Source organism: Trachurus japonicus, chromosome 16 (assembly GCF_045865225.1).
Source record: "Trachurus japonicus isolate A0001 chromosome 16, Traja_1.0".
Classification (NCBI taxonomy): domain Eukaryota; kingdom Metazoa; phylum Chordata; class Actinopteri; order Carangiformes; family Carangidae; genus Trachurus; species Trachurus japonicus.
The window spans coordinates 17012264-17035388 of record NC_140922.1 but is presented as its reverse complement, the minus strand read 5'-3'; the positions used below and the strand labels follow the sequence as shown (position 1 = coordinate 17035388).

The 23125-nt window shown below is 42.9% G+C and overlaps 3 protein-coding genes across 8 annotated transcripts; all 3 read right to left on the bottom strand.

The window, feature by feature from the left end:
* Positions 1 to 3: 3 nt before the first annotated feature.
* On the bottom strand, positions 4 to 2507 carry LOC146972238 (uncharacterized). The gene is made up of 3 exons (XM_085802234.1): positions 2211 to 2507; positions 406 to 573; positions 4 to 255 (listed from the first exon to the last, which is right to left on the bottom strand). Exons 1-3 carry the CDS (start codon positions 2326 to 2328, stop codon positions 26 to 28), a joined length of 516 nt encoding a protein of 171 aa, XP_085658360.1. The 5' UTR covers positions 2329 to 2507; the 3' UTR covers positions 4 to 25.
* A 2461-nt stretch (positions 2508 to 4968) lies between these two features.
* Positions 4969 to 7358, bottom strand: LOC146972237 (uncharacterized). Its single transcript, XM_085802233.1, has 2 exons — positions 6969 to 7358; positions 4969 to 6251 (listed from the first exon to the last, which is right to left on the bottom strand). The coding sequence occupies exon 2, from the start codon at positions 6235 to 6237 to the stop codon at positions 5422 to 5424; it is 816 nt and encodes a 271-aa protein (XP_085658359.1). The 5' UTR covers positions 6238 to 6251; positions 6969 to 7358; the 3' UTR covers positions 4969 to 5421.
* A 3532-nt stretch (positions 7359 to 10890) lies between these two features.
* l3mbtl1b (L3MBTL histone methyl-lysine binding protein 1b) lies at positions 10891 to 22905 on the bottom strand. 6 transcript variants are annotated; one of them, XM_085802224.1, is made up of 22 exons: positions 21496 to 22905; positions 20977 to 21111; positions 20157 to 20352; positions 19410 to 19608; positions 19176 to 19305; positions 18963 to 19014; positions 18461 to 18555; positions 18265 to 18369; positions 18014 to 18149; positions 17826 to 17917; positions 17556 to 17707; positions 17244 to 17320; positions 16757 to 16842; positions 16520 to 16630; positions 16309 to 16423; positions 15971 to 16070; positions 15176 to 15370; positions 14935 to 15036; positions 14757 to 14821; positions 14495 to 14667; positions 14190 to 14252; positions 10891 to 12397 (listed from the first exon to the last, which is right to left on the bottom strand). In XM_085802224.1, exons 2-22 carry the CDS (start codon positions 21085 to 21087, stop codon positions 12269 to 12271), a joined length of 2484 nt encoding a protein of 827 aa, XP_085658350.1. In that variant the 5' UTR covers positions 21088 to 21111; positions 21496 to 22905; the 3' UTR covers positions 10891 to 12268. The 6 variants fall into 6 exon arrangements, with proteins under 6 accessions (XP_085658350.1, XP_085658348.1, XP_085658345.1 ...); XM_085802222.1 differs by having other exon boundaries at positions 22650 to 22905; XM_085802219.1 differs by having other exon boundaries at positions 17217 to 17320; positions 22650 to 22887.
* Positions 22906 to 23125: the final 220 nt, after the last annotated feature.

Below are 23125 nucleotides of genomic sequence, written 5' to 3'. Positions count from 1 at the left end.
AGATCAGTCGATAAATGCATGATGTTCATTGTGATCTCGTTGAGGCTTCAGCGATGAGCCAGGTGGTTAGGAAAGCCGCTGTGAGGTACAAAGGAGTGTAGATGGGGAGTTTGTGAGCTGAGTTGCAGAATGGTGTGTCACAACAGTGTTTGGTCATGACATAGACAGTGTTGTTAGGAAAGAGCTCCACCGTTGTCTCTACACCGCACTCCTCTGCCTTCGCACATCCCAAAGTCTTAACATCTAGAACATCAGCTAAGGAGACAAGATAACGATATTGAGTCAAAGTAAAGTACATTGAAATAAAATAAAATGAACTCTGATAACCTTTACATAGTTTCAAATGCTTAGATATTAATATAAATAAACATACACTGGCCAAAAATAAAGTCCTATCCAACACACCTGCTTTCCCCCGGCCTGTGTAGCATCGCTCGCCAAGGCTGCAGTTGGTTTCTGTGGTGTAGCAGGCATCCCAAAAGCCCAGATCACAACGGAAACACTCCAGCAACTCTTCCTCCTCCGCTAAGCCCACTGACTCCATGTGCAGCTCGAGCTGCTCCTGCTCTTCACCTGAGCACGAAGAACATCACAAACACAGCTCTATTTTATGGCAGGAAAGTGTCGTTACTGACTACAGTAAATAACTGGCAAACAGATTAAAAATATAACCATGTATAATGAAAACTGAGAGACAAGTTTATTATTTAACTTGTTGAATCCTGCTGAGGTTGGAAGATGATCAAATCTTACAGATACAAATCATCCAACAGATCAACAATGCTAAAATACATGAAACTATTAAATAATTATATAATTAGAGAAGCGAAGATCAGAAAATACAGCGTACAGAAAAACAGAGTACAGTAAGTGTCAAATACATGAATAAATTCCTTTTTTTCATTATTCAGATTTTGAGGCATTTATGTAATAGCTTGTCGGACACATTTATTATTCAGAGGTTGCTGAATGTGTGATGTGTTGAAGCGCTGCTGGAGGACATAAAGCCAAACTGATGAGCAGCATTCTGCCGAGCTCTCAAGCATCTCAGAAATATTTTGTTTATTCTGCAGCGGTCTGGAATTTGTTTCTCTCGGTGGATGACTTGTGCTCTGTGAGTGCTCCAAGTCTTAGGGCAGCATTGTGGTTTCTATTAACCAGACAGATACTGGACCTGGAATAATAAAGCTAGCATATTTGGACACAACAACATATTAGTATCCAAGTAGTTCTGGATGCTTTGTCTGAGACTTAGGTTTCAGGTTCATTGCCAGTGCTTCCATTGGCTGCTACTGGGAAAACAACTGATCTGTTCATTAGGGCCTTAAGATGCGTTTTAGTGAGACTCAATCCTTATCCCCTCTCATCTCGTTAGCTAATGCCAGGTCAGGTGAACAAGCAGACAAAAGAGTAGTGCATTGGGATTCATTGTTAGAGAATAACAGACTTACTGTCCAGTGTCTGTAACCTGTAGTGTTCATCATTTTATTTTTAGGTCCTAAATCTAATTTAGTAGAATTTACTACACCATGCTTAATCCAACAGCCCTGCAATAAATCCTGTTTTAATGATGGTTGTAATGGTCTGTGTTGGAGGTTTTGATTTTGGAGGATGTGCACTGGTATGTGCTGTTGCACTGTGTTACATAAGATGTCTTGTGCACCTCATTTATATCAGTAAGGGAAGACAAAATTACCATCTCCAAAGAGGCCTTAAAACAACACATCTTTTAAAACACATTGAACATCAACATAAGCTTCATGAGGGGAAGATTTATTATAGAGCTGCAGTCATTAGTCTGCTAACCAACAACTATTCTGATAAGGGAAGATGCCAAACATTTGATCGTTACTGCTTTTCAAATGTTCAAAATTTTAATTTGCTGCCTTTGATATAAGTACATACATACATAATCTAGATACAACACATTACTATCTTTGGGTTTTGGTCAGAAAAAAATGAAACCTGGATAGAATTCATTCAAAGTTTTCTGAAATGTTGTAAAAACCAATATATTACTATTAATTCAATTATCTTCAGAATAATCAGTAATGAAAATAATTCTGAGTTAGCAGACCAACTGTAAACATGAATAATAATCACCCAGAACTGTTAAATGAATGCTTAATTGTGTCGCAGTAACATCTTATATGAGGAGATACTACTGGTCGAAGGACATCTACACTAACCCTGGTACTACGTCATCTTACCTTGAGTGGGTGTGAGCATCGTAATGGCAAAAACCAAAAATATTAGCTCTCTCATATTCATCATGATACTTCCTCCATTGACTACACCATGGGCACTGATGAGACATCCGGAAAACATGGCTGAAATTGGATTAGTCAGGAATACACCTGCTGTTTGTCCTGCACCAATCACAGCTGCTGAAAGGCTGCAGATGATCACAGAAGTGACGTTCCGGGGAATAGCTGCGATACCACAGAGGTGGGATGTAGAGTTTGGCAACCAGGGAGCATTTTTTTGCCTCCCTAAATGTCATCAAATATCATTTTGGCGTAATAGACTGTTACATATAAAATAAAGTTGCTAACTTGTCTCTGCATTTCTAAAACAACCGCTGAATGTCAGATGTAGACAAAGGTTAAAACTCCTCCTCAGTGGGGGAAAACATTTCTCCATCTGGACTCGAAGACTTCTTAACTCGATCCCCTTTTCTGCTGTAACAGGGTTGGTTTAAAAAAAAAAAAAAAACACTTATCACACTGGCGTCTTCAGTCAGGCTGATCTTCAGTCACTCATCTTTTTGTGCCAAAAAGTGTTGATCATAGCTTCTCTCTCTCTTAAGGAACAGAGAAAATGCGTGCGTCCTGAGTCAGCGCAGGGTTAAGCTGCTTACAGCCTCCCGTCCGTCTGCTCAGATATGTATCAATGCACACACATGCACAGCTCTCCCCTCTCAGCACAGGGGGATTCAATTCAGTTATATTCTCATTCAATGCAGCATAAAACGTGTCACTGAATTATGTAACGCTGCTGTTCAAATGAGAAACCTCACAGAGTTCTTGACTTCTGTTGCTGCAGAGATGTGTGCAGGTGTGTAACCGTGTTGAAATTCCCTCTGGTCAGGTTCAAAGTGATTTCACATCTAAATGTTGCCTGATCATCAGGATTAATACCTGCTCAAATCAAACTTCGTGTGCAGCCTGGATAATAAGACACAGGAGTATTATTATTCATGTAACTGGCTCAGTTGTTGGGCTCTGCTCATTTGCAAGAATTTTGATAAAGGTTTCATCATATGAATCTCTTTTTTTTTCTCCCAGTGAAACATCTTAAATGTCTGGATTTGTTGCTCGTCTTAGTTTTATAGATGAGTGCACTCAATATCTTTGAATTTTAGGCTGTTGTTCATTTTAAAACATTGATTTGGGCTCTGGGAAACTGTCATGCGCCTTTCTGGCAGCTTTCATCTCACATTATCTTGCAGGAAGTAGTTTGTGGTTCTGTTGAATTTACTGTATGGAGAGGTGTTTGTGTTTTTTCTCTCGTTCTCACTGACATAAAAAGGGTGGATGAAGTGATATGAACAGCTGCCAGAAATAACCATACACCTGAGTCAAGATCTCTTTAAAAGAGATGGAACAAAAACTGAATATCATAACCTGCATGAAGGGATGATTTACTTTTGGACTGTGTTAGTTTTAGCTTTCAGGCTTTTCTAATAAATTGGTAACTTGGTAAAAAAAGAAAATGGACAATAATCAATAATATTATCTGCAGAAGAAATCATTCACTGCAACTCTACAGTCCAGCAGCTCTCCTTCTAAATAATACGCACATTAGGGCATCTCACGCTGAGAGGGACTCGTGTGTGTGCTGTAGTGAGGAGAGAGCTGCTTCTCTAAGTGTGAAGGAGGCAGGGTGTTGCGAGATTCAGTCAAGATTCAGACACATCTCATCCCCTGCCTCTGAAATATACATCTTAGAGGAGCATCCTGTACCTACACAAATCCTTCCACTGTGTGTGTGTGAGGGAAGAGATGGGTGCTGCCGGTTTTGTGAGCAAAATGTGCGGCTGAACACGACTGTATCTTCAGTCTCAGTCGTCATCTGGATGGCAGGATCCCAGCATGGGCCCAAACAACAAGGAAATACTCTGCAGTCCTAAAGCACCTATAAAAACCTTCAGACTGATCCCCTGTGTAATTAGAGGCTGCAGGAGAAAATGCTGGCGATAATTAAAATCCTACCCCCGTACCTCTCTGACTGTTCAAACAGGCTCACTTTTAATTGTTCCTGATAACGTTTCACTCTGCATAGTTTTGCCCTATTTTCTCTATTTTGCTTTTCGCTTGTTTTTCTGGAGCCAGAGAACTGAGACGGAGGATGGAGGATTCGGATAAAGCGTAGGAATCAGATTGTGATGAGAGAGGGGATGATAGGTTGGGATGGATGGTGGGAGAGTGAGGACTTCACTCACTCGATTCACAGGACCCGCTGTTCTCGGTTAAGCTGCATCAGGAATAACTCAGACCAACCTCACCAGGGTTTGCTGCTTTTTTTTTTTTTTTTTTAAGTCATAGCTGTTTCTTTTCATTCTGTCCAAATCCTTTAAGATCTCACATCACTGAGAGAGCTAACACTGAGCCGCTCACACTGTGAATTACGGAAAGAAAAAAAAAAAAAGATGAATTACAGGGGGAAAAAAAAATGAATTCAAGTCCACAGTTACATGTGTACAAAGCACCAGCTGGTATTTATAGCATGGCTGTAGGAGTCGAGTGAGAGGACTGTGGCCTCGTGTGCTTCTCTTGTTTATACTGAGACACAATTTCCTTAGATAAAGAGTAGATTACAGTATGTGTGAGATTAGATAAAGACTCATTTGAGACCTAATCTGGCTCATCCACTTAGCATAACCTCTCCAGCGAGGAAATGTAGATGCTGTTCTTCTACACAAGGATGTTTGTGTGTGTGTGTGTGTGTGTGTGTGTGTGTGTGTGTGTGTGTGTGTGTGTGTGTGTGTGTGTGTGTGTGTGTGTGTGTGTGTGAGGGAGAGAGGGAGGGAAGTGGGGAAAGCCAAGACGGAGTATGGCACCCAAATAACTTTTCAACAATCCTCCTCACGTCCAAATATGGTCAAAGAAGCCACGGCTTTAAGGATTTTTTTGGGCATGGGTGAGTTCAAAGACAACAAAGATGGCGAGTTGACATCAAACAGCATAGCTCCAATCTTTCAAATGTGGGTGAGTCAGAGAACGATGTAGGACAAAAACACCCTTCACAGACAGTGACTCAGAGCCTCTGCGCCACTCAGAGGCACTAAAACATACAAACAAACATTTCATCTGTTTATTGAGGAATGCATAGTCTTTACTGTGTGGTGTCGGCACGTGAAACTTTAAAATGTATCTCATCATGCATACTGTATTTCAGGAGGAGACAATAGGAGGGGGTTCAGTGTTGGGGCGGCAGGGGAGACTCTGTCCGTATGTTGAAGTGGATCTCACTGGAGTTGCAGGAGTCTGAGTAGACGGAGGAGTGAGAGATGGACGGGCAGGGGGAGGGAGGCTGAGGAGTTGGCTCCTGGTGATGCAGAACTCGGGCCAGCAGGGTTGACCTTCCCTCCTTCTCCTCCTCCTTCCTGTCCACGTTCTCTCTATCTCCACCGCCCGCGTCCGACGGAGATGGTCCGCCGCTGATGTTGTGTCTGTTGGTGTGAAGAAGCAGAGTAGGAGGAGGGACGCAGTTCTGGTTGGAGAGGAGGGGGAGCGCGTGGGCTGGAGCGGCCCAGGATCCCTGCTCTCCGTCTTTACACTCCCACTGCTCCTGGCAGCCGAAGCTGGACTGCTCCTGCGAATCCTCATAGCCGTCCCCCACCTTCAGACCCTCCAGATCATCGGGCGTGCCGCGTCCGTCCACCTCTAGGTCCCGCTTCTCGTAGAGCAGCGTGGCGGCGCAGATGAAGATGAACAGGCCCACTCCCATGACCACCGGCCCGCTCAGTTTCATCCTGTCCGCGTGGGTGTCGCCACGAACGCCGGACGGGTTCGGCGCCGCGGACACGTACCCTGCCACGGCCACACACATCCCCACCAGGACGACCAGCACGCCCACCAGGAGCCACACGCCCGGGGCGGAGCGCAGGTGCAGCTTGGTCTTGAAGGCCCCTCCTTTCCTCAGGTGTCTGTGGCATGATGCTGGGATGCAGACGGGCGAGGACTGGGTGGAGTGGGAGGTGGAGGGGCTGCAGGCAGGACTGGCCGCTGTCATCCTCTGGCCTCACACTGAGCAAGAGAGAGACAGGGAGACAGAGAAGAGCACAAACCGAAGAATTACACAAGTGTTGCTCGCAGCGTCGGAGGGTGAAGGAGGTGGGGGAGAGAGGAGAGGAGAGGACCGGGGGTGTTGGAGTGTGCTGCACACAACAGGAAATAGCTGCTTTAATAAGACATGTGGCTGAGTTAATGAGATGCCAACCCTTCTGCAGCTCCTCCACTGTCTCTGTGGAGCAACACACACACACACACACACACACACACACCACCCCCCACCCCCACGGCAGCTCCTCTGAACCCGGACTGAACTGTCACTGAACCACTCTCCCACCATCGCATCACGCCAATAAAAACACGCCTGACCCTCTCCTCTCCTCACTATCAGGACCTTGTGATTATTTCACTTCGCGATCTCACTCACTGCAGCTCTGGACAAAAAAAAAAAAAAAATGGAGCCACATTAACTCCAGAGATTAAAGCTCCAAGTGAACTCATAATTCAATTTCCCCCCCAAGGCAAGTGAACGCATTATACAACATTACGGGTGACAGAACAGGACGCAAACGGAGATGATGAATTAAGTCGTCAGGCTTCACACAAGTGCTTTTACGCATGCATCTTTAATGGTGGGTTTAAATCCAGCGCTTGACTCGCTGCAGTTGAACTGTCCCGTTATTTTAACGCAGTGTGTGTGTGTGTGTGAGAAACCAGATTGAGTGTACTTGCCTTGTTTTGGACGCAAATCCGAAGCACAAACTGGCTCCTCAGCATTATCAAAATAAACCAGCCCGAGTTACGTTGTTCCTCCCACTCCTCCGTGAAATCTCCTCCGCCACTTTGAACCGCGGGGAAATCCACACTTTTTTTCCTCTTAATTCCTCCTCAGATTAAGATGTTTTTCTTCTTTTTCCATCCTTGTCTTTCACTGTGTTGAGCCAACGCAACAGCGGGAGCCGCTGAGCCGGAAATGAAGCTTTTTTAGTGTGAATAGCAGTCCTGACTAAAAGTGGTGCAAAGCTGCTCTGTGCTCCTCTTGTCTCCCCGCTGCTTGTGCGTCTATGCAGCCCGTGTTTTGGTTTGTGTAAGCATGAGTGTGTGTGAGTATGAGTGTGTGTGTGGAGGAGGGGTCGTGGGAATCAGTGGCTGGTCCAGGCCAGTCCCACGGTGAGCCCGGTTATTCTTAGTGATCAGCAGCACATCAAGTGTTGTTTTTTTTAAAACGAGTAAAGTTGGCCATCCTCCACCATAAACCTACAGCATGTAAAGTAAATATTAGATAAGTCTAATTTATTTATCTTATTTAAAGGGCCATCTCAGTGTTTTTTCTCTCTCTCTCTCTCTCTCTCTCTCTCTCTCTCTCTCTCTCTCTCTCTCACTGTATACACTTAACATTTTCAAACACATGCTATTTAAGATTTTTTTGGTTGATTGTTTTTTCCACTGCCCTAGTTTTGGTTTCTATTCTCATTTAGGTTATCTGCACCAGTTTCACATGTCAATTTTAGGTCATGGTCAGTGCATATCAAAAAAAAAAAAAGTTGTATCAAGACTTTTGTAGCTCCAGAGGGGCCTACGCAAGATCCAAATAGCATTAAGTAATGTCACTCTGGGTCTGTGTTAGCTGGGTCTTTGTGATGTCACAAATAGTTTTGTGAAGAGCATCTCTGGAGCGTGAAGTGGGATGTCCCACTGTTGCCATTTGCACAAACATGGCCCTAGTGTGAACTCCTGGCTAAACTGAACATTCTGCCAAAGAGAGGGAGCGTGTGTGGAGCTGAGACTTTGGTGTTTTTGGATGAGTGGCAAGCATCCACCCACTCACCTGTCAGTCAACGAGAGAGCTGTGGACACGGCACTGCTGCCTCTCATCCTTTCAGCCAATTTGTCCCAGTGGCTGCTCCTGGTATCAAAAATGATAATATAAGTAAAACTGTCAACAGGTGACCTCTAGGTACAAAGTTTTTTCCTCTTTAAAACTTTCCTGGAGATCATGTCAAAAGTTGAAGAGGAAAAAAGTCAAGTTAAGTAATTTTTTATAGAGTTCAGTTCACAACATGAGTTATCTCAGGGTACTTTTCAAAAACAGTCGACACTACAAAGTAGTATCGAAGTAATATTTGAAGAGATCCTACTGTTTCCAGCAAGAAAAAACGCAGATGGCAACAGTGATGAGGAAAAACTTCCTTCATGTACTACAAGTACTGACAAAATCCAATAATGATGATCATAGCATTAGTGAGTTGTATTTTGATGAAAGTGTGAAGTCTCCGGGCAGAGCAGAAGTGAACAGGCAGGACGAGTGATGCAAACAGAAAACAACATGTGCAGTGAGTACAAGCCCAGAAGCTTGTAAAGTTTTGTGGCTTTGTATTTTAAAGTGTGACAGTGTTATTGGAGGTTAATGTTAAATGGGTGAAGTATTCTTTTCAGCTGTGAAATCGAAACACAATGCATGTCAAACTTGTGTTCATTTAGTTTCCTGGCTCACGTGGCATACACATGTGTTTCTAAGGGGGCCAGGTGTAGTCAGTGCACAGCATGGTGCTTTCACAGTGATGGTTGCTGCGTACAGACCAGATGTGTGGCCCACACAGCTTAAAGGACAATTCCAGGTAAATTCAACCTAGGGCTGAAGTTTCCTAATATTTTAGGTCTTAAAGAATTAATCTGAAGATTAGGCTGTTTAGGCTATTTAGTAAACAGCCTAAGATCCATCCGCTCCCATTATACGCTACTGTGGCGATGCGGCGGCAGACAGAACTACTGCATAACACAAGCAATTAAAAAGAAAATCTTAAAAATCCTTCTTTTAGACCTAAAATATTAAGAAACTATAGCCCCAGGTTGAATTTGCCTGGAACTGTGCTTTAACTGGATTGTGGGTGGGTTTTGGTTATTTGCATACAGGTCATGTCGAGGCGATACACAGCATGCCAGCTTTCAGTTACATGATGAGTCGTGACCACATTGCAGCTTGCTGTCTAAAAAAAGGCCAACTTACTATAATTTTACAGTAAATGTGGGTCACAACCATTGAAATGTGATGCTTTTCATTTCAACTAAATCATCATGACTACACAGACGTACGCCCTGCTGTTCTGATGTTACATACATTACCATATACTGGCCCTGTGTTAAATTCACATCCAAATATTTTTTGACTTGAAATATTCCATGCTTGATGCTTAAAAGGTTTATACATTTTCTGAATTATTTTTGGATAATTGGAAAACCCACGTACCTTCACACTGTCGAGGTACCAAGGATTTAGCAAGCTAGTGATCTAATACATATAATGTTCGCTGTGATAGATTACACAACATGTTTTGCCATGCTGCAACCTAATTATCATGTTGAATAAATAAACTAAACAAATAAATGGATGTCAGAAAAAGAAATTAAATTCTTAAGCACAGAAAGCATGGTCATGGTCACAAAATTTTAAGTTTTATTATATGATGTTAACGCCGTCATTGAATAAGTTGCATCTTAGTGTTGTTTAGTCCAGTGGTTCCCAGCCCATGGGCCTAAGGACGACAAGATGAATGTAAAGGGTCATGAGATGAGTGAGAGAGAAAGTGGAAAAAGTAAAGTTCTGATACTTTAATTTATATTTATACAGGAACTTCAGCCTCAGGCATTTATTTTAAACGAAGCCACTGTTTTTAAGTTTAACAGTGCACAATACTTTGCAGGCTTGTCATATATCATCTGAAGTACAATCTAGTAAAAGAGCTGTGCAATATTCCCCTCTTTGAATTGTGGTGCAGTGGAAACATTAAGTTACAGCCCTCGGAGCTCAATGCACTGCAACTTAAGAAAAGACATGCAAAGACACAAACAGACTGCAACACAAGGAAAAATGTTTCCAGCAGATCCAAGTGTAGAGAGAGATACCCTGAACATGAGATCCTAACTGCAGCGGCCGGGGTTTGGTTCATGTCTTGGTCCAGCTGCCCCTTGCACATTTCGTCCTCTGTCTCTCTCCGACCCTGACTTCCCTGTCTCTAACCCTAACCCGACTGAAATGAAGGCAAAACCTGCGGGGATTAACTCATTGTCCAACGTTTTTAACTTCAAAAGTCACGATCATGTCCCAGCCTAGTTCAACAAGTATTTTTGTCCCCGAGAAACACTTTTGTTGTGTGTATTTGCAGCTGCATGTGCTGTCAAATTGATGTTTTCTGAATTTGCAGTGTGCTTGTCCATCTGCATGTGTTGTGTTACTGTAAAGTGCATTGAGCTTTTTGGGCCACTGTACAAAAAATGGCATAGAAATTAAACGCTCCACTGAGTACTGCAGTGAATGCGTAACGTTACACAATTAGTTTTGTCCCAGCGCAGATTAAATGTCAAAAAGTGCATTATTACAGTGGTCATAATAACTCAGCAACTCAATTTTCTTGATACTGTATGTGTAAAAGCTCCTCAAAAAGCTTGTGGGTAAATCCTGACTCTTTTTTTTTTTTTTTTAATCAAACTTTTGTACCTTTAAAAAGGTACTTAAGAGTAAATGTTTTTTCCATCCTTAGAAGTTCAAACATGTACAGATAAAGAGCAGTTCCAGATAATCTGTGAGGTCTGTCTGCATTTGTGTGTCTGTGTGTGGTGGTGGTGAAATGACTTGAGGTCAGCCGAGGACAGCAGGCAGTGTGCATCTCATTTATTTTCACCCATTCACACATTCCATCAAACAGCCACAGCTATCTCGGAGCCAGAACAGCGTACCATTACCCCTTAAATTAGAATACATAAATAAAAGCTGTTTGCATATAAACAGTTGCTGATGTACACATTCCAACTTGCTGAAGTGCACGTTGATTTACAAAGACACCCGACAAATGTTTTTTTGTTTCTTTTCTCAAAATCTATGTATGAATTGAGGCTCATTTTTTCAGTTCACTGTCACAATGTCCTTCCCTGGAGACCGATGTCAAGGCTTTGCATAACCAAGCAGGAGTAAACCCTTGTAAGGAAGCAAGGACAGTCCTTTTGTAGCTGTATACTATTTACAAGGTGAATGACAAGAGGTTATTTTTAACCAAACAAGATGATCAATATCAACAAAACAACTAAAAGCCTTTTTTTTAAACATTCATATTCATGTGCCATTCCCAACAAAAAAAAAAAGCAGATAGATACAAATAAACAGAGCTGGTTCATAGTTGCATTCCACCTTAAAAAGACTGCAAATTTCCTTGATTCAACAATTAGCCCTTAGCCCTGCTTGTCACAAGACAACCCCCTAACCAGTAAAGCAACACAAACGGGCTGGTGGAAAATTACATCCTCATTTCTCAAACACACTTACTCACATCTGGACACACACACACACACACACACAATTTTTAACCATCCCCCATTCAATCTAAGCTTCAGCCAACTCCAAACTAACCAACCTCTCTTGCCTTTGGGCCTGTGGAGCGGCCCATGTTCTCCCTCTAGAGGAGGAACACTGAACTACATAGTGCTTCTGCTCCACTGGGTTTCACATTTAAAAACCTCGCCACCTCACGATTGTATTTTGCAGCTTTAAAAAAATGTTCTGTTGCCGAGTAAAAAAAGCAACAAAGCACAAAAACGCTTGTTCCGTCTGCTCTGAGCTCAAGCACCATGTCATTACAGTTCAAATAAAACAAGAAATGCAACAGAATCAAGACACTAAATCCAACAACCCATAAACTGTACAATGTTAAGAAGCCTAGAAGGTGCTGTAGTTTCTTTTTTTTTAATGATTCAGTAAACAAACACAACATAAGTTAAGGAATCCTCATGGTCTCGTGTAAAACTCTCCCTCAGGTCGACCGGTGGTCTCCATCACAGAGAGAGGAGAGGAACTGGGGGGGGACAATGGACGTTTTTGAGATGATGGCTTCCTCTTGTTCCTGTTCTGTAGCCGCAGCGTCGTAGAGATCCACGGATGAAGCTCGCTCAGACAGATTATTTCAAATGTCTTTCGTTGAGTGTTAATAAGACCGGAGCTGAGGGTCCTGTGAGGGGGGAGAGATCCCTCGTGGAGTCAACTCCTACTCTTCATCAGCGTTCTTCAACATAAGGATGGAGTTGTAAATCTTCAGGGCAGGTCCCAACTTAATTGAAAGGATCTTGACGATGTCTGCTTGGGTGAGTAGAAGAAAGGCCTCGCCATCTATTTGCTAAAGAGAAAAAAATGATTCATATCAGCTCCACATCACTGTTTCTAGAAACGAAGTCGGAGTTACAGAGTTTCATACTCTTGACAGAAAAAAAGCTTTGTTTGGCTGGAATTCAGTTTAACATCCTTTTAACTGACCTTTTTTGACAGTCGCTCATTTATACATCCAGCAGTTACCAGACAACATTATCAGTCATCTGGAGTTGTATTTCTGTTCCCCTGAAGAACCTACACCAATATAGTCTTTCTTTTAGCTCCGGTTTTGGTCTCCACCAACTCCTGAGATAAATATCTGTCTCATTAGTGTCTCCATGCTCCACAAAGTTAACCAACTAGTTGCTAATGTTTGTCCCCCTTACCAAAAACAATGAAAGTTTTGATTCGAACATGAACAACTGACTGGCAAAACTTTTGGATGACTTTCTAATCACATGAGAACTTATAGACCTTCATGACTTGTTCTACATGCAATTAGAGCGGGGGTGCATCAACACTTTTGCATTTCATGGGCTGTAAAAAATCTCAATACATCATTTAAACTTTCATAATGGACCTTATGGGAAAATTTCGACGGACTGTATTGTGTGTCTATAAAGACTTTAGACATATCAATCATTTGGTAACATTTAAAGTGCAGAAAATATGAATCAACTGTTTTCAAAATCACATTTCTCAGAGATGCCTCTATGATATGAAAATGTATGCAAATTCCAAGAGAAACGCAGGGGAGCTGCATAAAATTACTCACGTCTGCACAGCAAACGCAGTCTGGGTAGACACTTGAGGCCTTTTTTTCTGTTTGTTTTATGTCAGACAGAGGACCAAATACAAATGGCAGCAGCGCACACTGATTTGATTAACTCAGTGCTATGTATATTGCTGCCAATTATGTGTCTCAGCTCATGAATCAGCTTTCAAGTTCTATCGTCCCTGTGCTGCATTTAAAAAAGCCCATTTTTCAACAAAATAGAACTGACTCTAAAAATGCATTTTATCTCTGTCTACTTTCTTTGATAAAGGGGGGGGTTAAGACAAACAACTAGATGGAAAGAATGGGTGAGCCAAGAGGCCTCAGAAAACTTAATGTTGGTTTTATACAGAATAGCTGGATATTAAAGCACAAATCTCTAGTACTGGTTAAAATGATCAAAAATACAGGAAAACAACATTATCCTTTAAAATTAATTGCTTTTAAAACACCCAAAACAATAATGCTAAAGACGTCATCTTGTTAGCTCTGGGCAATTGTGATTTTGTGACAGAAAAAAAACAACTAATTAATATTTAGAAAAGAATAATTTTAACAATAATCACTGGCTACTGATCTGTTTTGAAACTAGATCTTGTGTTTGTCACTACATTTAAAGACCCCCTCCAATCATAATTTTTAGATATTTTAAAGCATTCTCAGTGGTTTTTAAATTGTTATTATTATGTTATTATATAAAACATGTGCCATTTCCCAGGGCTCTCCTTCTGCAGAGCGCCAGTAGCTCATTAGCAATGCGCCTGCTCAAAGCTATCCAGCCTCACATTTTTGAGCCAGATGCAGAGCGGGGCGGGGCTTATAAGCACTAGTGCCCCGCCCTGGGGTTGTGACGCGACAACCCCAGTCTGCCTGAAACTGCCAGTTAGCGTCTGCTGTTGGTTCACAGCAACTTGGAGGCAGAAATACTCAGAAATGCAATTTCGCACTTACTTTTCTGCTAATATGTCCTGTAGCATCAAAAAAATGTGACCAACATGAAAAACACGATTTTTATCAGAGTCCAGATTAGTAATGAAATGCTCACCTCTGTTTTAAATGTAGCAGCATGTTCTTTACATCCAGGGAGTCCTTTGACAAAACTGGCCACCTGAAGAACAAAGAGAGAAAACATACAGCAAACGCTCCTGACATCTTTTATTCCTTTAGTATAATGTATCTACTAATCAAAGCAGCTTACAAGTCTTTACTGAATCTGAGTTGTTAAGCCGACAGGCAGCTCTACTTGATAATTCATGCAGTCTCTCTGAACAACTAGATGCCTTCATGTTGGATAAGTGAATGAGGAGAATGTCTGTGTTGACACAGTGTGAGCGACTAAGCATGTCTGACCTCCTCAGCGCTCCAAGTGGCCACTCTCTTGGCAGTCAGCCCCAGGACCTCGGGCAGCAGCTGGCAGTGTTTGTCCCAGCAGAGAGCCACCCGGTGAGGGGGGGAGGCAGAGATGCCGGGGGAGAACACAGACTCGTGGAGGGCCTGCTGGAGAGAGATGGCATCTGGAGAGGCTGAGGAGGGAGGCAGACAGACGACAGTCAGTGAGGCCTCTGAGGTGTTTCTTTTACATCATTTATCTCATCCCATTTTGCACACGCACCTTTACTGTCACCAATCTCCTCTTTAACGTAGTGCATCTTCAGGTATTTAGGAACTGGAGCAGTCCTTAAAGAAGACATCGATGTACAAATTAGACAGCACTCACTCAGTAACACACACCAACATCCTCCGTCCTGAACTTCAGCAGCTGTTTCTTGTGATACTTTCATGGCTTGTACCGTTTAGGCCTTGTTCCGTTGTGGCTCTGCTCAGTGGCTCCACTCGGTGGCTCCGTCTGGTTGTTGCGCCCTAAACGCTCAGCCTCCACTGTTGCTGGTTTCCTAGCAACACAAGATAATTCATTCTTATCTACTGACCACTGGGAAAGAGTTGCATATAAAACATTGATAGAAATCCTCCTTGGAGGGTTTGTGCTGTTTTTCACAACAGTTTGGCCTTGAGCATGTTTCAGCCACGGACCTGTTCTGTGAGTCCTCGGCTACTTCGGGATGCTCGGGCGTCGAGGACGACTGTGTGGTGGTGTTCGTGTGAGGATCGGGACGTCGGCCACGAGGATGAGGTCCGCTGAGGGTGAGAGGTCGTTCTCCACTGAGGCGGTCTGGCAGCAAGCCCTCCTTGTTCAGGTTCATCTCAGAGTAGGGACAGCTAACCGAACTGTACAAAGAGACAAACAAACTCTGGCCTTAAATAAACCTTTCACAGACAAAAATGTATTTCATAACAGTGAATGAGACAGTTAATTATGTTTTGACAAATAGGAGAAGCAGCTTAAGAATACCTTTAAGACTTTAAACTCCTACACACACGCATACGAAAAACCATTTACACTACTCGCAGCCCACGCAAACACAAATGACATTCAAAAACACACTAAAACCAAAACTCTATCTTCTACCCTTGTCCTTGGCGCATGCATATAGATAAAATATGAAGACATTAAACTTTAATGATCTGAAAATAATTCTCGTTTCACCACCATAAGACCAGCACTGATAGGAAATTAAATGTACGAATTTTAGATCAAAAATTTAGAATCTACATTTTTTAATGAAAATGATTTTAAAAGCAGGACTCCATCATTTCAGGGTGCATGAGTCTACGGTAGTTGACCTCAAGGAGACAAAAAGTTGAAATGAAATACATTGACTAAGATAAAGGGAGGAGGAAAATATATGAACTATATGAAATGAAAATGGCAAAGTAATAATGGAAAAGGAGACTGTGACAGCACAAAACTGAATATGTGGTACGGACGTGTAGTGGGTCCCATAGCGAGGGCCTCTGATGTGGCCGACCCCGTTGCATCCCGGGGTAGGACATCCTTGTCCTGGGGCGGTCAATAAATCACTGGAGCCTGAAATACACACACACATACACATAGACACAGGAGTGTGTTAATAATAATAAAACTATTGCAAGATCATTTCCATTTTGAATTTATTATAGATTCCTCCCACCACCACATCCAGAAGTTCAATGAAGGCAGAGACAAACTCTGCTGACTCATCTGTTGAAATTACAAATTTTGGATCCTTTTCCTAAGAAACCTGGACTGGCTTCGCTGAGGACCAGGCCAGGTGGACGTGTCTCACCGTTAGGGTACTGTAGTGGGTGTCCGGTTTTCTGACACCACCCAACAGGATGCAGATCGGGGTAGTCTGTCTCCACCCAGTAGTCGTATTCTGAAGTCCAGCCATCGAAATGGATCTAGATGCCAAAAAAAAACAAAAAAACAAACAAATTATCCATATGAGCTGCGCAGAGTCCAGACAAAGAGCGTCCTAATGAGGAGACGTGTCGTACCTTCAGTCGGTGGTCCTCTGTGTCTGATATGGTTGTAACACGGATGAGCATGGGGTTCCTCTTATCAACGGCTTCCACTTTCATCCCAATCTGGAATCCATGAGGAGGCCGCTGAAAACACAGAATAACAATCACTAACTTTAGACAGGCAACTGGAGTAGATGGATACAGCACTATAAATCTCCAGTGTGTGTGTGTGTGTGTGTGTGTGTGTGTGTGTGTGTGAGTGTATCACACCGGTTTGAAAGCCCGAGCAGGAGCTGCCTGTGTCCCCGTCTCCTCCAGGTATTTCTCCCATGAGAAACTCTTGGGATGTTTATATTCTAGGAAGATTAAATAAAACACTCATTAGGTCCATAATTTAATAAAGACGGTCCACATTAATAAAATACACTCTCATGTCACTCATGCAGGTATCACAACTTAAAATCTAGAAGCAAACAGAGCATCCACACAATGTGACAGCAGCATGCATTAGCTCAATAGATCTAAAATTAGCTTGAACATGTTAGTATCATTTTCTTGCAAAAAAAAAAAAAAAAAAAGGAAAACACCAGAAAAGTGCAGAAAACGTTCTATAAGAAAACACGTCTATGTTACAAGTTAAAAAGAATCAAATTTACCAGCAGAATAAATATCTTAATTAGCGAATATATTAGTCAGGGCCCTATAGTATATTTAAGTAGTTTATACTGACCCACATGTGTCTTGGTCTGTGTCTTACCAGCTGGAGTGGTCAGTGTTAGCTCTGCCTCTTCACAGTACCCCACAGGATGGATGTATGGACTGCTGGCATCGCACCTTCACGCACCACAATACGCAGGTGAACATGGTACATGGAAATGTTTATGTAAATGTGCATCTGTTCTACTTTTCATGGACCTCGTCATTTTACATTTTACCTCTACCTTTTCATACTTTGTCTACCCACACTACTGCAGCTTCACTAAGAAGCCGAACAGACATTTTACTCCACATGATTTCACTCAGCCTCCACCAAAGTGGACTGGGGGGTTGGGGGTGGGGGTGTCCTCACCAGTAATCATACGTGTCGTCCCAGTTGTCAAAGTGAATGAGCAGCCGATTGTCGACAACGGCAGCAATGGTTGCTACACAGATCAACGAAGGGTTCTTCCTGTCGACTGCCTCCAACTTCATCCCTGCTCTGAACCCAGATGGAGTCACAGACTGAAAGACAAAAAAAAAATTACATATTTAGTCTGCATATACACAATGCCCTGCACTTATGTCCATGAATTAAATAACCATGTGATGACTTAAACTAGTGTGGTAATTAAATACTCACTGTGTTTAGGCTCTTGAAAAGGTGCTTTGGGGCCAGTTGCCCCCTGCAGTTCTTCACATACATGCTCCAGTTAAATTCTCCATCTTTACAACCTACAAGGCGAATATGTTGTGAAACTTTTCCACCAAATATTTACAGAACTGTTTCATAGCTGATGTTTTGTTCATTTGTTAAAATCACGAGGCTACCTTTGGGCAACAATAACTTATGTCCGTTCTTCTCACACCAGCCAGCTGGTTTTATATCCCATGAGTCAGCGTTGGCCCAGAAGTCATAGCATTCTGGGTAGCCATCGAAGTGAAGCCTTATCCTGTAACCTTGGATCTGAGAGGTAAGAGACACACCAGCAGGGACACAGTCAAGACAAATAAACAGAGTATTATATATTCGTAATTATAAAACCCACACAGTCTTGATTAACAACCATTAACACCCATACCTCTGCAACAGTGAGCACACAGAACAGGGAGGGGTGAGACGGGTCGAGGCCCTCCAGCTTCATCCCCACCTTAAAACTGTTCCTGCTCTGAGGAAGCGACTGGTGCTGTCAAACAAATGTACATCACATTACAGCACAATTCAGTTTGGTTATGCTAAATGACACTCAGCTGACAGGTGTGTATAGAGAATCCTACCTCTTTAAATAGTTTAACAGGAGCAGCAGTGGCCTTCTCCTCTTCAAGGTAAGCAGGCCAGCTCCATGCTCGCTTCTTATTGGGAGGGGCTGCCACTAAGGTTAGGACAAACAAAAAAACATAATACATAATGCATTCAGTATAAGATGCTACTTGACCCAGTTTAGACTAATATTTCTGAGAGTTTTGTGAATCTGGTGAAAGCACATGATATCAATGTGTAGACCTTAAGTCTGTGTTTATCAGTTCTCATTCCTTCTTGTCTAATATCACACTGCATTTGAGTTTTAACAGGACTAATGTTAAGGTTGTAATATTTGAAAACAAAAGTCACTGATGATATGTACATCAGTGGGTGGTCTTCACTTCACAAAGCAACACTGTTTATAGATGTGTCCAGGACTCTTTGAGGCCTTGAATTTAGATAACAATGTCAGACATTTACAAACTTTCATAAGATAAAGAGAAAACAACTCCTTACAGAGCCAGTCGTATAACATACCTAGTTTTGCCATTTTGGCTCCTCTCCTGCCTTTGGTTGTCTTGGCCTTTTCCTACAAAGGGTGAACATGTCAATAATCAGCGCCATCTATATTAACATAATAGATACACATACAGAAAAAAAATCCAGATTATGATGTTTAATTTGCAAAACACTCCTTAACACTTTATTAGCTCTGGAAGATGACACAAGTGAGAGGATCCTCCTCCTTACCTCTGGCTCCTCTTGGTTGTCTTCTTCTTCTTCACCTGAATCCATGTAGATCTTCCTCTTTTTGCGCACGCGTTTACCCAGTCTCTCTCCTTCAGCTGCTTGGCTCTCTCGTGCTTCCCCTGGAGACGATCTTTAAAAAAAACAAAAAACACTTGGCTTGTGACAAAATAACAAACCAAAATAATCTGAACAAGAATGAAAAGCTGTTAGAGAATACAAAGCGTGTGGTCCTACCTGCCACTGGAGGGCTGTGCACAAACAGAGCTGCAGAATTTACCCTGAAACAGGGCATCTCGGGGAATACGGCCACCACAGGCCCGGCACCTTGCCAGCTCCCCGTTTGGGCCCATTTCAGCATTAGAGCCAACTTCAACACTGGGCCCAACCTCCACACTGGGGCCCTCCTCCAAAGACAGAAGCACAGGACCCGGAGCTGGAGGACAGAGAGGAGAGGGAATGAAGCTGTGGCCTTTAATGACACAGCAGTAGCATTGAAGCTAGTCCTCTCTCTGTACTGCGCACTCTGCTACTTCTCCATGCTGCCTGTCAACAACACAAACAAACTCCCACAAATCACTCACACATGCTCTAAAAAACATTAGCCTCCCCACTTCCAATCTACCAGCCCTTTATGACACTGTCATATGACAAAGCAAAGCCTGCATCACATGACCCCCATCACCTGTGTTTCACATCTCTCCCCTCTGGCATCAGATACAGACAAATAACTTTCAAAAAGACACGCTCTGGAAAAAAGTTTTATTCCATCTGCGTTCGATGCTCTTAACAACCTCAGCAGAAGGTAGCAATTTCATCCATTTTTTTTCCTATGTTGCATGTATCTGTTAAATGTAATACTGACTGTGGGGACAAAAGCCATACATCTGAATCTGTTTACTGTACAAAATATTGGTAGAGTAAATAAGGACTGCAATTCTTTATAATAACAGTGGTGTAAGGGTTAAACACATGCTGTCATACCTTTAGCTTGAGACGACCCTGGCTGACTCTTATTGGCTGGTGCTTTGGCTATGCCGACCTGTGATTGGCCCTCTGGAGGAGGAGTGGGAGTGTGAGTGGGAGCTGGGTCCAAGGTCTTGTGGTTAGGCTCTGCCTCCTGGCCTTTGACCTCTAGGTCTGTGACAATCTCAAGAGTCCCAAACTCTGTCATGCGGAACTGAAAGACACAAAGGAAAACAAGATACTGATATGCTCATCAAGTTTCCTCCAAGGAGTCTGCAGGGCTCCAGACTAACTTTCTTTACGAGGAGCACAGCGGCCCCCCAACTTCAAATTTCACGAGTGCAAACAGAAAATGTAGGGGTGCACACTGTAAATTGACTTGCAAAGCAAATATTCACATTTCCTTTTCATTCATGATCCTCACACACACACACACACACACACTGGCCTGCCACCTGTAATGACAGATACCAGATCCTTTGAGTCGCCTCTCCCACATTTTACCAGTGTTAACAAACAAAAAACAGCAAATTTACTGGCTGCACATGCGCAAGTAGATGAAAATTTTACTTGCACCGTCTCAGATTTTAGGGGCAGTCATGATGATCCTCATTCATCTCAAATAGCCACACACTCTTTCCCTCTGAAAGTTCACTTTTTTCTCTAAATAAGTTAATCATCTCTGATGCTTGCAGGTGTGGTCCTACTTAATGTATTTATTTACTTCAAACAAGGCGACTCCCCTCTGCTATGAAACACTGTAGGGAATCCTGCTCATGTAGATCTAAGTGTAATCAGAGACAGTAAACATTTGAACACACAAACAAGTCACTGGTACCCTGATGTCACTTCCTGGCAGCGTGGCGATGCCGTCCTTCCAGTCCAGAGCACCCATCATGTCGAACTCCGCTCCCTGGGAGGGGCCATCACTGGGTGGAGTGTCAGTCATCCCCACTCCTCTAATATCCCCAACCTGCACAAACATAACAGTCAGATCAAAGATGTCATTACACACTGACCCCAAAACATTGCAATTCTTAAAAGGATTTTTTTTTTTTAAACAAAACAAAAAAACACAGGTGGAATAAATTATGACATTGTTGTTTTGTTTTTTTAGTCTTTATCGTTGACTGTGTGTGATGATCAGTTGGACAGACCTCCAACCACCTCCACCTCGGCCGCTGTGTTACCACGGTGTGTGCTCCCAACTACAAATGCAGTTTCTCTCTGCACTTGTAAACAGCGTCGCGCCGCATCACCGCTAGATGGCGACTGTGTGCTGGCTTGCAGGATACACCATGCACTTCGATTTCAGACAAAACAGTCAATAATAATATTGTTTTCCTGGTCAACTAACCGGCAAATACGTGCACAAACGGCCTCATTAGGGTGAACCTTCACCAAGATCATTGACAAAGATGCAGAGAGATGTCTCAACTTTAACTTAACCACACAACTTTATCTTTTCCTTGTTTTAACAGTATCTCTTAAAACCGGGTGTTTGCCTGCCAATGAACAACTGAGGGGGTCATTTCTTTATCCATTTCAAGGAGAACACTGTTTTCTGCGCCGACTGGCCAAACTTAAACACGTTTTAATCCGACTAATATTACGATATAACGTTTTACTGTTGACGCATGATCAACAATGAATTAGGGTGGTATTTTCTGATTGCACGGCGGCCATAACCAGGTGAAAAGTAAACAAAAGCCCGAGCTGATGGATGCTGATCAAGTTTGACTTCACACCCCATGCCTCAGTTTTATTCCGGCCAGAAATAAAAGTGTCTGTAAGAGAGCGCCCATGATTAGCATTCGTCTTATAATACAAAATGGCGGAGCATAGGGAAGAGGGCCACCAACACGTTTAAACTATGTAAATTACTCAAGTTACCAATTTAAACAAATCATGCAAAAGCCGCTACGCATCGAACAAAGCCAAACGCGTGCTGTGTAATTTCCTGACTTGGTGTTTTCCTCCCCTCCGGTGGTTTTCTTCACTTTCCCCTTGTCACGGAATGTCAGCCCAGGCTGCTGTAGCTTAGCGCTGCTGCTGACACGGAGCTAACAGGCTGCTAGCTCCGCTCCATCCACTTGAATGGAGGAGGTTAGCTTCGCGGCTAGCAGCAGCGGTGGTAGCATTGTGACTGGATGCAGCCAAGCTAAGGACAATCTGTAATAAATAAGTTTCCCGGTTAATAACAATAGGAAAAAATGCATTTTTGTTTTTTTATTTACCAAACGCTTACGTCTCGCAGACCACTCACTGCACACACTGGCAATAACACGTCGCTCCTGTTACGAGCTTCAACATTGTTGCTTGATTAATTTCTTCCAATAGAAACTTGAAAAAAAAAAAAAAACGATTTATTCTCGCCGTTTTAAATCAGAGTGGAAATAATGAGAACTAATCTCATTTGCCAAAAAAACGAAGGTCGTTTTTTCCCCAAATTACGCCATTTCTAATAAATAAGAATCAGCGCTCTTGTTGTTTATAAAATGTGGAACTCACCTCGTTTCTGTTTTAACTCTTATTTAGAGCTGCTGGATAAGAAGAGGGGGTGCGCATGCGTGTGAGATGCGCTGCCTGACAACTTTGGGTCTCGGAAAAGTTCAGTACACTATCGGTGGTCAATACCAGGCCTGTGTGCACTTATAACACGCCCAAAAAACTCCGTTCACTGCCGATATAACCAATACTACCACCACCGGGACCGGGGGCTCATGTTTCAGCCCGTGGCCGCTAACAGCCACAGAAAGTGCCCCCCTCCCTCCTCCGCCTCCTCCTCCTCCTCCTCACCTCCTCCTCTTCATATAAAGAAGTATGAGTATGAAACGGACCGCAGTGTGTCTTATTATCGTCCATGAGCGGCCGGTTCATCATCTATGCCCCCCCCCCCCCCCCAACCCTCCCAAAACACAGGCTGATTTATAACCTTATACCGGGCACTTTATAATGCAGCCTACCGACACACAGCGCATGAGGAC